Source organism: Aphelocoma coerulescens, chromosome 2 (genome assembly GCF_041296385.1).
Source record: "Aphelocoma coerulescens isolate FSJ_1873_10779 chromosome 2, UR_Acoe_1.0, whole genome shotgun sequence".
Lineage (NCBI taxonomy): Eukaryota > Metazoa > Chordata > Aves > Passeriformes > Corvidae > Aphelocoma > Aphelocoma coerulescens.
The window spans coordinates 127,056,058-127,071,881 of record NC_091015.1 but is presented as its reverse complement, the minus strand read 5'-3'; the positions used below and the strand labels follow the sequence as shown (position 1 = coordinate 127,071,881).

At 38.0% G+C, this 15,824-nt stretch overlaps 1 protein-coding gene across 4 annotated transcripts in view; it reads left to right on the top strand.

Moving 5' to 3' along the window:
• Nucleotides 1-5,394: 5,394 nt before the first annotated feature.
• The window catches only part of ST18 (ST18 C2H2C-type zinc finger transcription factor), a 48,592-nt gene continuing 38,162 nt past the window's right edge, over nucleotides 5,395-15,824 (top strand). Inside the window, exons 1-5 of one of the 4 annotated variants that reach the window (XM_069005961.1) lie at nucleotides 5,401-5,584; nucleotides 9,820-10,179; nucleotides 10,264-10,614; nucleotides 13,366-13,500; nucleotides 15,210-15,300. In XM_069005961.1, the coding sequence (XP_068862062.1) occupies nucleotides 5,410-5,584; nucleotides 9,820-10,179; nucleotides 10,264-10,614; nucleotides 13,366-13,500; nucleotides 15,210-15,300 (1,112 nt within the window). In that variant the 5' untranslated portion in view covers nucleotides 5,401-5,409. Of the gene's footprint in view, nucleotides 5,585-9,819; nucleotides 10,615-13,365; nucleotides 13,501-15,209; nucleotides 15,301-15,824 lie in introns of all 4 variants that reach the window. The other 3 variants (XM_069005960.1, XM_069005962.1, XM_069005964.1) reach the window with 3 other exon arrangements.

Genomic DNA, 15,824 nt, shown 5'->3' with positions numbered 1-15,824 from the left:
GGCATTGAAAACACCACCCTCCACCCTAGCTGTGGAAAAATTCTTGCAGACCTGACTGATGCTGTGGATTTTCAGACTTTCTGTGGAGATTCCAGCTTCTTGAGACTGTAAATGCCATCTTTCTGTTTGTTATCCCTTTTAGAGCAACCTGAGCTGACAACGCTATCACTCTTGCTGAGCTACAAAATTTACATACACTCTTTACAAACAATGAGAGTTAATTAAGAAAGTGGAACATAAATCTGTTTTAACCTGACGAAAAAACACTGAGTCATAGTAACACTCCACCTTCCTTCCCAACCTCTGCTCTCCATCTGAAGTTACTGTAACTAGCAACACCCATTTTGGTTTTCAGTTGCAGTGATGAGACTACCAGCACTCTTTTTTGAACTCTGACATTCCATCTCCTTTCATGAACCTCTGGCATTCATGTTTGATGTAAATTATATCAGCAATGGAATCTGAACTGACGTGTGATCCATCCTAGGAGCAGATCATCCCCTTTCTGTGTCTAGTGCTAGTAAATTCTCCTGATCATCACCTGTTTGTGAGGAACTCAAAATTCTTCTGTGATTCTAGGTGATCAGATTTTTCACAGCTGTAGCCTAAACCCTAGGGAGCCATTGTGCTAGAGGATTACACAGAATCCAGCTCATCTGTGCTTAAAGAACAAACTGATATAAAAGAGAGACTAAGAGGGAGAGATGTTCAAAATTTATCTTCTCCTTAGATAACTTTTGATTCTTAAAATTCTTAGAAGAAAGCCCAACTATGACAGGCACTTCTATGTTACTTCTTCATCTTTGAGTGGCAAGCGTCCCTGAATTTTCAAATACCAACTCTTACCTCCTGTAAGGAAAATATAGTATTTGACTACATTGTCTTAGGGCATCTAAAAGTTTGGGAAAAAAAATCCTGATGAAGGTCTAAAGCATCTGGCAATATCTTTAACCACAATATGATTAAGCAGTAGTCAGACTGATTTTCTCCTTGTAAATACTAGTGTGAAGTTAAATGTTTTTGCACATCAGAAATGCTTTTGCACATCAAAAGATGATGTCTCCTTTAATTGTAATTCAATAGTTCGGCAAAGGGTCAAAACCCAATTCATTTTAATGATTTAAAAAATTTTCTCTGAAACTAAAATGTTTCACTAAGTTTTCTTGCACAAACTCACATAAGGTGTAGGATCCTTACATAGCAGTAGAAAAGAAATGCAAGTGCCTTGATATTCAAAGGCATTTATTTTCTCTCTAGAATCAAAGAAGTGTACATGAGATGTGGTGTGTTCTGCTCTCATTATTTTACATGGCATCCATTACAGGCATTATTAAACACCAGTTTTCAGGCTGAATGTACCCCTAGTTTTACCCACTATGGCAATTCTTTGCTGTGTTTTCATGTTTTGCCAATCTGCAGGCTCCTGTGAATAAGCAAAAGTCCCCAGAGGTCTGGAAGTCTTGCCAGCAGATTAACTACAACAAAACCTTGCTGGCTACAAAGTGGTTAAAGGTTGGGTTGAAGGCTTGACAAACACATCGCTTAGATGAACAAATTACAAAAAAAAAAAAAAAACAAAAAAACAACAAACCAAACCAAACAAAACAAAAACCCCCAAAACAAAAGCATGATCATTTTTTAAGAAAAGCTTTATGTGTTTGGGACTGTTTAAAACCTATTTCTTTCTTCTGAGACATTGATTTGTGGTGAGGGTCCAATGCAAAGTACTGCCTGTATATTACCAGTGTCTGCAAGACATGATCTGAAAAGAAATAAAGGAAAGAGAAAGACCCATTAAATTCCCCAAAAATGTATTTAGGTATGAAATATCTATGAAAGATTTATCTTGGGTTTTTTTTCAGTATATGCAGCCAGGTCCTAAGTGTCTTAGATTTTCACCTCTTGACTCACACTATGATAATTGACTCAAGACTGCTTTTGGTAATTGAATCATTAACTAAAAAAAAAAAAATATAATAAAAACTTTGCTCATTTTAGATAGTACAGACATGATTTGTTATCCATAAAATTTAAGCACAGTTAAATTGGGAAAAAAAACCCCAACTGTGTATTGGCTTTGGGCTCATAACAAAAAGAGCTTCTCCTGTTTTATGAGCCTCAGATTACCAAATAACCTTGACAGCTGAATCAGTGTTCCATGACAACAAGCAGGCCATTGATAAATAGCAACAAAACTATTAGATGTTGAATTTAAGAGATGAGTAATAGAGAAGCTAAATTATAGGTTTACCACTTGACAAAGTACAGCTTGACAAATCTGTGATAACCTACATGTGTGTCTGTGTATGAATGTGCACAAGGAAAAGAGAGAAATAGAAACTTTTAAAGACAAAGGTGAAATCGGCATGACATGAATGTTATAAAGGCATAAACATATTATTTTCATAGTACTAAAATTCCTGTTTTCCATCATCAGATCCTTAACAAATCATGTGTAAGTACTTAAAAAAGCTTCCACTTGTGAATTTTTTTCTGGTTTTATTTAAATATTTCATTTTAAGCACTGTAAGGTAGAAAAGGCGAGGAATTTCTGATATGTGATAGAACTTTAAACTGGTTCCTTCAAACTAATACATTCTAATTTAAGCTCAAAACCAGCAGTTTAAAGGGCCACCAGCAAAAGCAAGAGCTGATAATCTCTTCCTGGAGTATGGAGAGCAGTTTGAACTTCCTAGGAAATAAGTGACAACTATGTTTGTCAACTTCCTGTAATCAGAATGGTGTCAGAAATGATTTTACTAGAAGTTGAATCTCATATATTCACTTCTTTTCAAACGATGGGACCTGTAGAGGAAACCTGGATGAGTGGCTGCTCATGTACAGAAAAAAATACCATAAGGACAAGTTAACACATCAGTCTTTCATTGAGGAGAAATTTTCTAACATCACCAGTGTGCTCCCAGGATGATCTGTGGGCCTCCTGCCCTGACTGTGATGCAGCAGCTTTTGATTTAAGGCTGTAAACTGCAGTGGTTCCGTCAGGTGGGATTCTTGTGCTGTCACTTCCCAGAGCACATCTGCAGATGACAGGTGGCAGCAGCACTCCCACACTGGTCTTGATCGCAGTCTGCTGACATCTGGGTTTGATTCTCTTTTCCAGTTGTGGTGAAAAACCAATATGTTGAATAAGTGTTATGCCAGTCCACGGTGTGGGACCTGTAACTTTATGTTGCTAGAAAAAGATTGTACTCAGTGAGCAAGAATACAGTAATGAATTTACCAGATTACCATGTTTTACTTTAACTTGAGGTTAGTCAAATCTCAGGAACAGTCAGACAATTATAGGATTAAGGCTGAAGAACTAGATGAAATTCTGTGACCTGTGTTGCACAGGAGGGCATATTAGATTATCCAATTGGATCTTCTGTTCCAAAAAATCTATTAATTATTCTGGCGTAAAAACAGCTGTAGTTTTGTTAAAGGGGAATTAAACACTGGAAATTCATCATATCCTAAACATTTTCACAGTATTAACTGGAGGGTAACTTGACAAATAAAAGAAATATCGAAAAAACAAACCTAGTGAAGGTTTTGGTTGATAAAAACAATTGTGTATGAAGGGATTTCAAATTTTTGCATTTATTTAATTTTCCTGGAACAACATCACTGGTATGAAATGCCATCCACAAATATGAACTAAATAACTGTATTTTCTTAGAAACAAATGATGCATATGTTTTGACACTACATCCATCTCTGGTATCTGTTATATGGGCATTATTTCCAGTGGTACACAGATACTACTGTGATTCTGACCTTTATTATGATATTCATGTTATCCTCTATTCATAAACAGAGAAATAACACAGAAGCCATATTTTATTCAACTACAGCATGTGCTTACCATACCATATTCCTAGATTCTAGATGCCCATAGCATTTTAGCCTTCTGATGATCAAGAATATCCAATGTTTGAGAATTTTAACATTCCCCCTAAAATGCAGATCACTGTATTTCCATGTCCTTTATGTTTGCAATGAGGGATTGCCAAAAAGGTGCTTAGCCAAAAACTTTTTTTTTTTTTAAACAAAAAAGCTCAAGTTAGTCATATGCTTTCATCCAAAACAATCAGAACCTGAGCCAATTTAGTGCACATAAGATACCTTGGAAGGATTAATTTATGCTGTTGAGCTTGTAATATGTGTAACCAATAGGAGTTCTCTTCATACATGGCTTTTTTTTTTTGCAAATCTTGAAGCTAAGTCAGTGAGCCAAATGCAAAATCCAACACCTAAGGGCATCGTGTAGATTTGTAATGCTCCCTGGGGGTACCTAAGGTTGAGAAACCATTGAGTGGATTACACAGATCCATATATGTAGTTTTTTTCATCTCTGACAGATATAATATGAGCACTATTATTCATACTACAAAAATTTCTTAGTATACTGTGTGTGAGAAGAGAATAAAATCATGTCAAATCACTTACACGAAAAATTATTAAGAAAAGAGGGTTGAAGGTTCCAGCCTCTTTAGGGATGTGTCTTATGTTGTAACACCTACATGGCATGCAGATTCCTGTGGTGACAAAGGCTTGGCTAAATAATTGGAGAACCAAAAGACTATTCACATGAACATATGGATCTATTAGGAGCTAAAAGAAGTATATTAAACCTCCTAAAGATCTTCCTCTCTAAAATCTTGCCATTCCTACTCCTGTCAGTCATCTGACAGTTAGACCTCTGAACTGGGTAAGACCTTTCCCAGGGAACAGCTCCCCCTTTTATCACATAAATATAGTTTTAAGTGACATGAATAGCCCTTTGCAGGAGCTTTTTTCATACTCTGCACAGAGACCTGAGTAGAGCTTAAACCAGGTCTTTATGGCTGGAGTAAATTAAATGAAACCAGTGGTCAGGACTAGTATTGAAATAGGGACCCGTGTTGCAAAAATTTATCAATGTACAGTGTGTTCTCACAGGTTTTATGCTGTTGAACTCAAGGTGTCTAATTGCATATTCATACTGATGTAAAGGTAATGGACCAAAGGCTCAGAATTTTGTAATTCAACTGATGGTATAATTTTCTCTTTAGCTGTTTTTCTGGATTGTCAACACAGGCTACAATTTTGTTCACCCTTTCCTTAACTCCACTTAAGGCTGTTTGGTTATGGTTTTGTCTTACTCCTCATCCCCTTTCCCAAAAAAGATTTTGGCAGCAGTGAAAAGAAACAGGATTTGCCTGTGGCCTGGACTTTCAGTACCTGGGCTAAAGTTAAATATCTCTAGACACAATTTGCTGAAACTGCAAGTGATTTAATATTTTTTCAGTCCTCACTTTTATACTTAAACAATAGGGTGGTGCTATTTTTAAAACAACTTGCCCCTCACTTCTTCCATGTTTTTCTCTGTCCCTGGCAACTGATCGTTGCAGTGCCTACAAATGCTCCATGGCTAAGAAGAGAAAAGCCGAAGATCAGATATCAGGCGTTCCTGTCAACAAAAGGAAGTCCCTGTTAATGAAACCCCGCCACTACAGCCCCAGCTTGGAATGCAAAGAGGAAAATGAAGACAGGACGGAGTTACAGGAAGATATCAGTGTCCTCGAAAGCAGCTCAACTCCAGGTAGTTGCTTGAACTCCACTTGAACTTGAATTCCACAGGAAGGGAGATAAGAAACAGTATTTTGACACAGGATACAAGACATGTTCAACTTCTAAGAGAGTGGGAATGGTGCTTTTCTGTCCAGGTTTAACCATCATACTTCCATTTATTTTGTACAATAACTTCTCCTGAGGTCTAGTAGATGCTTTGTAGGTCACACAGAGACAACTACTGCACCAGGTCAGATATGGAGAAGCATCTGCTTCTCCACTACCTTTGTCAAAGAACAAGGTTAAGCCCACCACTGACAAGAAAACATTTATGAAGAGCAGATTTTCACTGGAATATATAGAGCTCTTAGGAGGAAAAAAAAATGCTTAGCAAAACATTGTTGACTTGAACATTTAGCAAAGCAATTTCATGCGTGTGACTGCTGTGTGTGTTCTGTTTAACACGATTATTAGACTCAGCACTTTTATACTTGTTATTCCAACACTGCTAAGCCAAACACATCCAACAATTTATGGCAGCTTCTACAATGTGTGTGCTGGAAAATATGGATGAGGATGATGGGGGCACAGAAAGATACAGCTGTATCATGTCTTGATTACTCTTCCTAATATATTTTTTATATATATTCAAGTGGAACAAAAAGTCTCAAACCAAATTGTTTTTCACATATTTGTTTAAGAAGTCCTGCCAAGATAGTTAATCAGACAAGTGAGGAGATATCAGTGGAAAATATCAGAAAGACATTAGGAGTCACCTGTACATAGCAATCTTAAAATAAAAGGAATGTGATCTGGGATTGGGAAATTAGTAATCATAGATAATATGTAAACAGAATGAACTTAAATGTCACTCAGTTGCTGGTTGCTATGGAATTAAAAGATAATTTATTTTCCACTTAGTTTCTTCTTATCAAATGTTTTTGAAGGACAAGGTGGTAGATAATCTCACCTAGGGTCCCTTTACCACAAAAGACTGGACCAGAGGTCTTTCAAGGACCCTTCCAGCCTAGGCTGTCCTATGATTTTATAATGAACTGAGATTAGTAATTCATGTATTTATCCAGTCTAAATTGAACTCCCTCAAAACAAAACAAACCCCCCAAATTTTATACATATGATTACTACAGAACACACAGAAGAGGAAGCAGAATGTCTTTCAGATTAAAGAGTCAAATCCTGATTCTACCAAAATCAGTGGCATTTCTTTAACAGCAGTTTTCAGTCAGCTGTCACTTGCAAATCTTCTAAGAGCAGATTTTTCCAAAGATCTGCATCCCATTGCTGTGAAAGCCTAGAAGGTAGCTCCATTTTCAAACAGAACATTAATTAACAAGGTGATACAAAATGTCTCTGTGTTTTTGGGTGATATTGTTGAGAAAAATTCATCAAGAAGAAAGTCCCATGGCTCTCAGTGCCTCTTGAGGCTGCAGGGAGTATTTCTATCTCCTAACACCAGAAGGGAATTTGTAGGAGTAAGAGCTCCTGTACGGTTGTTGTCTTGGAGCTTTGTTATTGTTTGTTTGGAATTTTTTTTTTTTAGATATTTGGATTTTAGCTAAATTTTTTGTGTTGATTCAGCCTGGTTCCTGGCCATCCAAAGTTGCCCTCAGGAACATCTTTTTCTTCCCCTTTTTCTGCACATCTTGAAGAACTCTATGAAGGGAAGATACTGTGATGGGTGTAAAGGTAGATTCTGTGACATATATAGACAAACCTAAGTTGTTTAACTGGTTCCTTTTAAAAAAAAGGACAAGTGTTGGGCCAGATCCTTTGATGAAAAAGTGGGGAAACCATGCCCTTCAATCAAAACAAAAAATCCCGTGTGATTTTGAAAAGATTTATCTGATACCAGTATGATATCTTCCAACCTGCTTGTGTCAGTGATAATACAACCTACATATTTTGCATTAATTTTACCAGCTACAGAACAAATTTCAGCAAAAGCATACAGTTGTTCTGGCTATGTAGGTTTACTTGTGATTTCTTAGAGTAATATTGCTCCTTTATTATGTTCTCATGATTCTTGTCAGTTGAGCAGTTAATGATTCAATTCATGGATTGATGCAACTGTAAACTAAGCTGAGTTTTGATTATTTCAAAAGTAAATGTACAGCCTGTAGAAGTAAAAAAGCAAAGCTGGGACAGCTGGACCATTAGTACTGATTTGACAACAAATTTTTAAATGTTGCTTTTAGAAATTGTTGATTATTTAAGGAACAAAAATTTTTTAATCATGAATTTATATTATTTTTCATCTTTCACACAGAAAAATAACTGAAAAGATGTTTTACCATTGTAACATTTTGCCTGGTTTGCTTTCTTTTGATGGGCGGGAGATTTCTTTTAAACTAGATCTTGTTACTTTTTGAAATGACCCACTGATGGGATTCTGTTATTTTCCAAATGGCAGAAGAGCAAACAATGAAAACCCATTTGACTAAAGTTGGTTATAGAGCCAAATCATCATTCTTACTTGCTGAGATGTGAAAAGATGGCAGACTTTATTCAGATTACTGCAATGTGTGTGGTACTAGACCAGCTGCTAAAAAGTTACACGAAGGTTTACAGACACTTCTTTAAATACAACTTTATGCACACAGTGCACAAGGCCACCTCTCCCTGCATGAGTCCAATTTTCTGAAGAAGAATAAGAATTAATCAATATTTTCTTTTAACATATAACAAACAGTTGAACCAAACAATTATGTAAACTGGAAATGACCCAAAATGCTAACAGTTTGGCAGCAGTAAAGTGAAATGCATTGTGGTGCACATGTGCATTTTTGTCCCCCTTTTCCCCTCCACAATAATCTGCACTTAATAGGAATATTTTAAACTATGTAGCTAAGCAACAGAGGTAATTGTTGCTTTCTAGAGCTTTTGTTAGGCACTCTAACACAGCCCAAATATGCATAATTAGGTATAATGTCTATAAATCATTATTGTACACATGTGGGTAGTTAAGTGGATTGAGAGAATAGTTCAATGAATTGGACATATTCACTGAAAATGCTTTTTATTTGTTTTCTGTAGTTCATAATACTTTAAAATTATCATAACCCTTTACACTTTCTCTTAATAGCTCGCTGTGTTATTGAGAGAAACTTCATTTGCATTTTAGGCTATGCTTAATTTATTATTTAAACCTGGAGTTCTTCTGATACAGGAAAGGAAAGACACATCTTATGAAATAGTCTGTGCTTGTTTATTCATCCTCCTTTCTAGGAAGTAAAATGTTAAATTTTTCAGTTTATGTTGAATAGATCCCAACAAAAGAATGTACCCTATAATCAGCATTATTGAAGGGGCTAGTGTTGTGACTAAATTCTTCCCTTCATCCAAAAATGCTTTTAGTTACTATGGCAATATTTACTTGATCCTGGCAAAACCAGTGTTGATTTTAGAGAGATAATTACCAGAAAGGAAGATGATGGAGATGTATTTTTGAGTGTCCTTGTCAGAGGAAATGTTTATAAAAAATTAAATGAGATACAAAAGGCATATTGTCTTCCACACTGACAACCTCTCCTACATGCAGCCTTTATTACCTGCTGGCTGCTGCTTTTCTTCTGAAGAAAGATGTTTATAAAGACAGGATGCACTTCAGTGGTGTCTTTAACAAGTCCTTTATGAGTCAGTACATAACAACCATTTCTGTTTGCCTGTGCATGACCTGATCTATCACTTAATGTGGCAATTTCAGTGGTGACCAGGAGCTTGCCCTTTGTGAAGCACTGAGGATTTTTCCATCAAGGTCTTTCATGGGATCCAGGGTGACTAGGAAAGTAATTAGGGTTCATTTTGAGAAAATATTTGGGAATCTTAGATGAAATAAAAGTGAATATAGATCAGAGGACTTTTAAAATGTGTTTTTGTTCGTGTGTATATCTATATATATGTATATATGTAGTATAGATGTATGGCACATTATATTTACGTAAATGTATATGACTGTGTGTGCATATGTGTGTGTGTTCTAAGATAATATATGCTTTCACTATCAGTGAGAAATGGGGATATAATTTTTTCTCATAGAGTGCTGGAACTATAACATAAAGTAGATATAATCTTAAAAGGGCTTTTCATCCTGCTACAAGCAGTCATTTCAAACACATCCTTGGTGTGAATTCAATCATTTCAGAGTACCAGAGTACAGCAATTGATAGGTAAATATCTTCATATCACTTCTACAAGATACAAAAATAGTTATTCATACGTATTTCTCTTACCTTTTTTCTCATACAGAGGAGAGTACTCCAAAATCATCCGAGGAAATCCCTCATTTGGGTGGGCAAGAGAATTCCAGTCAAAGAAAAGACAACTACTCCAGCTATCAAGATGCCATGGCCAAATCTTTGATGAACGTAGGAAAAGTAGCAAAAGATGCACCCAGTCAAAAAGTGGCAGAAAATCTAAATGATAGTGGCATTCAATCCTTAAAAACAGAAAGTGATGACACTGGTGAATGTTACCTGATTAACTCAGCTGAAGGAAAGGAAAAGACTGCTATTTCTGACCCAAAATACTGTTCATCTGAGGAAAATGAAAGTAACTCTGAAATTATGGATGAGTGGGATAGCTCTTCAAATTTCTCAGAAGAAACTAGTGTAAAGCCCCATGTAACTCAGAAGTATATTGCAGAGTGTAATCAGCCCAGCATCCTGGAAGTCCCAGAAATTAAGAAGGAAGAGGTTGAATATGGTCCTTGTGAAACAGTCTGTGACTCAGAAACAGAGCTGAGGGCACCCCAGGAGCCTAACCCCGATCCTTTTGAGAAGAGAATTCAGAATCTCTTCCCTGAAAGTGAAGAAGATGACAACGAGTGCCTGTCAGAAACCACAGATGTGTCAGTTGAGCTGGACAAAACAAAAGGGAACTTGAGTTTGCTAGAGCAAGCAATCGCTCTGCAGGCAGAGCAAGGGCATGTGTTTCACAGCACCTACAAGGAACTGGATAGGTTTCTTCTGGAGCATCTAGCAGGGGAAAGGAGACAAACCAAAGTTATTGACATTGGTGGGAGACAGATATTTAGCAGCAAACGTAAGGAAGTATTTTTGGCTCTTCTTGCTGGCTTAAGCATTTGTCCTGTGACTGATAGAGGATTCTGAGCTGGGTTTTATAGCAACAGTAAAGAATCTGGAATTTAGCTGGTAATTTTGTTAATTATGTACCTTCACACTAGTGCCTCACGTCTAACCAGGTTAAATGCTAGGTACTTGGCTTCCAGCCAAACTGCTGTGCAAAATGATCAGTAATGGGTACTGAAAGGGCTGTGTAGCTGGCACTGACAGTCGCTCTCCTCCTTTTCCTCCTCTCTGCTTCCTCCTCTGTAGGGTGCTAATACAAACCTCCAAAATTTCAGCAGACAAAAGACAAGGCATTAAAACAGTGCTCAAGGGCAAGTTCAGGGTGAAAAATTGGCCTCTCCCAAGGATACTACCTTATTCTTAATCCATGTGTTTTCTGAGTTCAGTCCACTTCACATATCAACATTACATTTTGCTACAGCCAGCACTTCCGAGCCAGGAAAGCACAAGCCCTTCTGCCTAATTCACCATCAGCAGAAATACCAGTCAATTCCAAAATCTTTATTGTTCCTGATGGTTTGTGGTATCCTACATACCCGTAGGAACATCACTCAATTTTCAGCAATTAATCAGGCTTCTAGAAGTGGAGATTTAAGAGATTTGGGTTTGATTTATAAACTGGGCTGTCTTGTATGAAACTCTTCAGTTGAGGATAATTATAGAACATCAAGAGATGTCATTTTTTAAGCACACTCCCTTCGGTAGTAAGTAACAATACATTCATCTGTCCTTTGACTTTTCCTTTTGGCTTTCCAAACATCCCGAGGTCACCCTAGCATTGATGCAATTTCTGCTTTTGATAAATGATTTACTTTGGTATCTCTAATGTAACTTTAGAGTAGGCCTGTGGACATTGCAAACATTATAGTAATTTACTTATCTGAAGCATTTAGTGTGAAAGAGAACTGACAGGTATTTTTAGGAGTCGCAACTACAAAATATTTCCTGCAGTATTTGGGAAGAAAATGCATACATCTCATTTTTGTGTCTCAGGTAGTGTTTTCATTAGCATGTCTTAAGCTGTGCATGCATGGTATTAATGTACCTTTTTATTGAACTATGTGAACATTTATTTGCTCAGATGACTTTGGCATATGCAGGAACTTTACAGATATCCTTTCCTACCCTGAGAGCTTCTGTGTTCGTCAGGCTCACATTGGTGCCAATGTGACTTTCTCACAGCACACATAGGAAAGAGCATTGATGTAAGAATGGCAGAATCTGTCTCTTCCCTGTTTACCTCATATTATAATTAGCTGTGGTTTCCAGGTGAGTTCAGAGGGAACACTCATGGAGAAACACACCAGGCTTTGTTCAGGTTGTATAAACACCACATGACTGTAGTCAATGTTGTATTGGGCACATAATTTTTCCACTTTATATAATTAACTGGTTTTTTTTTTTTTCTAAAAAATCTACCATCAAATCCACCAGCTCTTAATTTTCATTCTTGGATGCTAGATCAGAAAAAAATCTATTTCATGATAAACTTTTTCAAGTACTGGAGGAAACACTAAATCATATTTCAGGGTCCCTCTTTATTTTCTGTTCACTATTGCAGCACTTTCCATTTGCAGTGATTCTAAAAAGCATGTGGTCTCCTGATGATTCTGAGTCTATTTTTTCCTTCTCTATTTATTTATTTTATTTTTTTAACCTAAAAACTTGCTAGAAGTTTAACTCTTAACTGTCTCTGGTGATTCTGTCCCTAAGAACATCCTACCTCATAGTCCAGAAAAATGAGCTTGAAGGAGGCAGCTCCCTGTGCTGGCTGCAGCTGTTTCCTCCCTCAGCACCAAATGCTGTTGGCAGCCAATCACAGATGGAGCTAAAACCATCCTCAGCAATTTATGCGGCCACTTCCTCCAGATTTCTCACAAGAGAATTTCTGGACCAGAAATCATTCATTTCTCGCCCAGACTTTTGATCCTGCATTGGAAATCAAATAAAGGTTTTCTGACCAGTGTTTCTTGCACAATTCCAGGTGCTTGAAACAGAAATTGGTAATGCACTGTGGCCATTACAGAGCAGTAGCTGTGGGGCTGGGCTGAGACCTTGCCTTTGAAAGGGTATCGGCTGCTCCATGTTTTCAGTGTCTTTGTGGGCTGCTCCACAAAGCAGCATTGCCATGTGTACCAGAGGGAGCTGCTTGCCTTGCCTCTCAAATGTAAAGTGGCATGTATTCATTTTCCTAACAAAGAACCTACAGCCTAGAGATCTGTGATATTTAAGGAATGGCTTCTGGTTGAAATGCTTTTTGTTTGTTTGCTTATTTGTTTCACACCTCAGCTTTTATTTGGTTGTCCCAGCTTCCTGGAGTCTGACATTAACAGAGCAAAAGATTGTTTCTGCTTTTTTTATTTATTCCTTTATAGATCTTGCTGTTGGCTCATGCTGCCAGTTTTCTGGCTTATTGGATTGTGGCTTCTGTCCTGTTTGAGGGTCTGAATGGAATAAATGACACTGCAATCCTAAAGCGATATAGTTTAGCACATAAATGGCATATTGGGAGGGGGGGATCATAGTTTAAAGGACACAGTGTGAAAACCTGAAGCGATGTTTCAGTTGCATACATCTCTGTTAAAACTTTGCACAGGAATTAAATCTGAAGTATAAAATAGAGAATATCAGGCTGCTAAGATCACTCAGCTAAGTGCAGATAGGGGCTAAACCCAAACAAAATCCTTATCTGATTTCTCTGCAGATTCACCCAGGCCTGAAAAGAGAGAAACCAAATGCCCCATCCCAGGATGTGATGGCACGGGGCATGTGACTGGGCTGTACCCTCACCACCGCAGTCTCTCAGGCTGTCCACATAAAGTTAGAGTGCCACTAGAAAGTGAGTATCATCACTCTGCTCTCCAGAATAACAACTGGATCTGTCTCAGTATTGTGGGTAGTGTGTGCTTATGCTGGAGAAGAATCCCCTTTTTTTCTGCGTGAGATTGCAGAATGAGACTGGGAAAGAAGCCATCACACCTTCTTTGCCCTCCAGCTCATAGCCACAGTCCTACTTCCCACACTTGTGCAGCTCAAGTGCTCCTCAGCAGCATCATTGCAAACAGCAGCAGGCTCCTCAGGTAGCCTGGGAAGAACAAGATCAGACAACCTGTCCCCATGCTGCCAGCAGACCTGCATCCTGTAGTCCCATGAATCTCCAAGATGTTGCTTGCTCACACCTTTGCTAAGGCACAGACATCAGCTGCTTGTTTTGGAGCCATGGCCTCATTTGCCGCAATCGCACATGGAGGTTGCTGGTACTGATTGCCAACAGCTGAGAGGCCTGGGCATGCTTATGCAGAGATGTTTCCAGTGTCCCCCTTGCTGCTGAGCTCAAAAAGGTTATTTCCATCAGTACATCCCAGTGCTGGTCCACAGCAGGTCCCTCTCTTGCGACAGTATCACACTAACCCTTTTAAGACCAGTCTAGCCTGAATGTCCCTGCTTGTTTCTAACTGTGCTGCTCTGATTACATTGGCTTTTTGTGTATGTAATCCTGCAACATGATGCAATGAAATGCTGTATAATAAGCCAAAATTTAATGTGAAACTATCCGCTTAAACACCCTAGTTAGTCAGATTGTTCTTTGTGGTGGTATGCATAACAACAAATTAAAAGGATATTTGCACTTTACCAAAATCCTCTTCCTAACTGTAGCTATCCCTTTTTTAAAATCTGGTACTAAACTGTATTTAGGGAAACATCTGCTGAATTAAGCAGGCTGCATTTGGAAGGCCTTAGCAACATTAACTTCCTAAAAAGTTAAAATTAACAAGTCCTTGTTAATTATCACACTTCCAATTAGATGTTCTCTGTCCTGATGGGGAAAAAAAAAAAACAGAGAATTTTGTTCCTTGCAGAACAAACTCATGGACTGAACAGTCAGCTTTTGTGAAACACTGTGCCCCCAAGATGCATACTGTTTAACATGGACATACCTGTCAGTCTTAGCAAAGGTGATCCACATCCGAGGGCATAGGAAATGTACAGGCAAGAGGTGGTAATCACTACCAAGAGTGTAAGCTGCTGCTTGGAACCATGACCGATTGGCCCAAGGGAGTTTCAGCACAGCTCAAATGTACACTCAGAATGTTACACTCAGAAGGTGTAACAGTTCAAAGGGACTTACTCAAAACATCTGACAAAATGTATAAACTGTCTTCCTGTACTTGAGAGCATTCCTTCCCTGGGACAGAGAGGGACTGCAGCTCCACATAATATGGACTGTGTGGCCCAGGGCTTCTCTATCAACTACCTTTTCCAGTGTTAGTGATGTATAAAGGGCTTCATGATTTAACATCTTTGCTGACTTCCACTTAGGTTCTGTTAAAGTCCCTAGAAACAATTTTGTGCATGTGGGAAGCCACACCACAGTAATATAGAAATAAGCTGGTTTATGCTGGAGGCACCATGGTCACTGTGTTGACCTCTTCTTCTGTGATAAAAATGAGAAAGAATTAAGAATCTGAATTCAAAGGTTCATTTTTTTAAAGATGTGTGTTTTTAATTGATACACTTACTACCAACCTTTTTTTTATTTCTGTTTAGTTCTTGCCATGCATGAAAATGTTTTAAAGTGCCCCACCCCAGGATGCACTGGAAGAGGACATGTCAACAGCAATCGCAACACACACCGAAGGTAGATCAGAAAAATTCCTGTCCACTTAAAACCTTACACATACTCGGGAGTAAATTGATAGGCACATCTTGGATTAGATGCTATGTACTACACTGAAGAGTGTCTATGAACTGCAAGGGCAGCCTGCATTATTTATAACCAAATAATTGTGCTTAATTCTCTTATATAAAAAATGGCTGCTGGATTGAGGATGGCAAATTCCACTAGTATTTTCATAGATGAGATTTAAAGCTCCAATTTCATCATGGTCTTCACATTGTAAAGTCATCATGTACAAGGGGAAGGAATGAAAAAATGGAAACCAAAACCCATTCTTATTGCACCACTACATGTTAGTCCTTGACAGGAACTTCCAATCAAGGCACATTCCCTTTTAGAAAAACAGATAATTTTAAGTGGACTACTTTAAAATCTGTTTAAAAGCTCCACTTACTACCCTCAGGAATGCCATCTTCCTGCCTGGAACACTCCTGTCTGTTTAACTCGATGCCTGCAGGGAGAAAGTATAATTGAGAAAAGCCTTC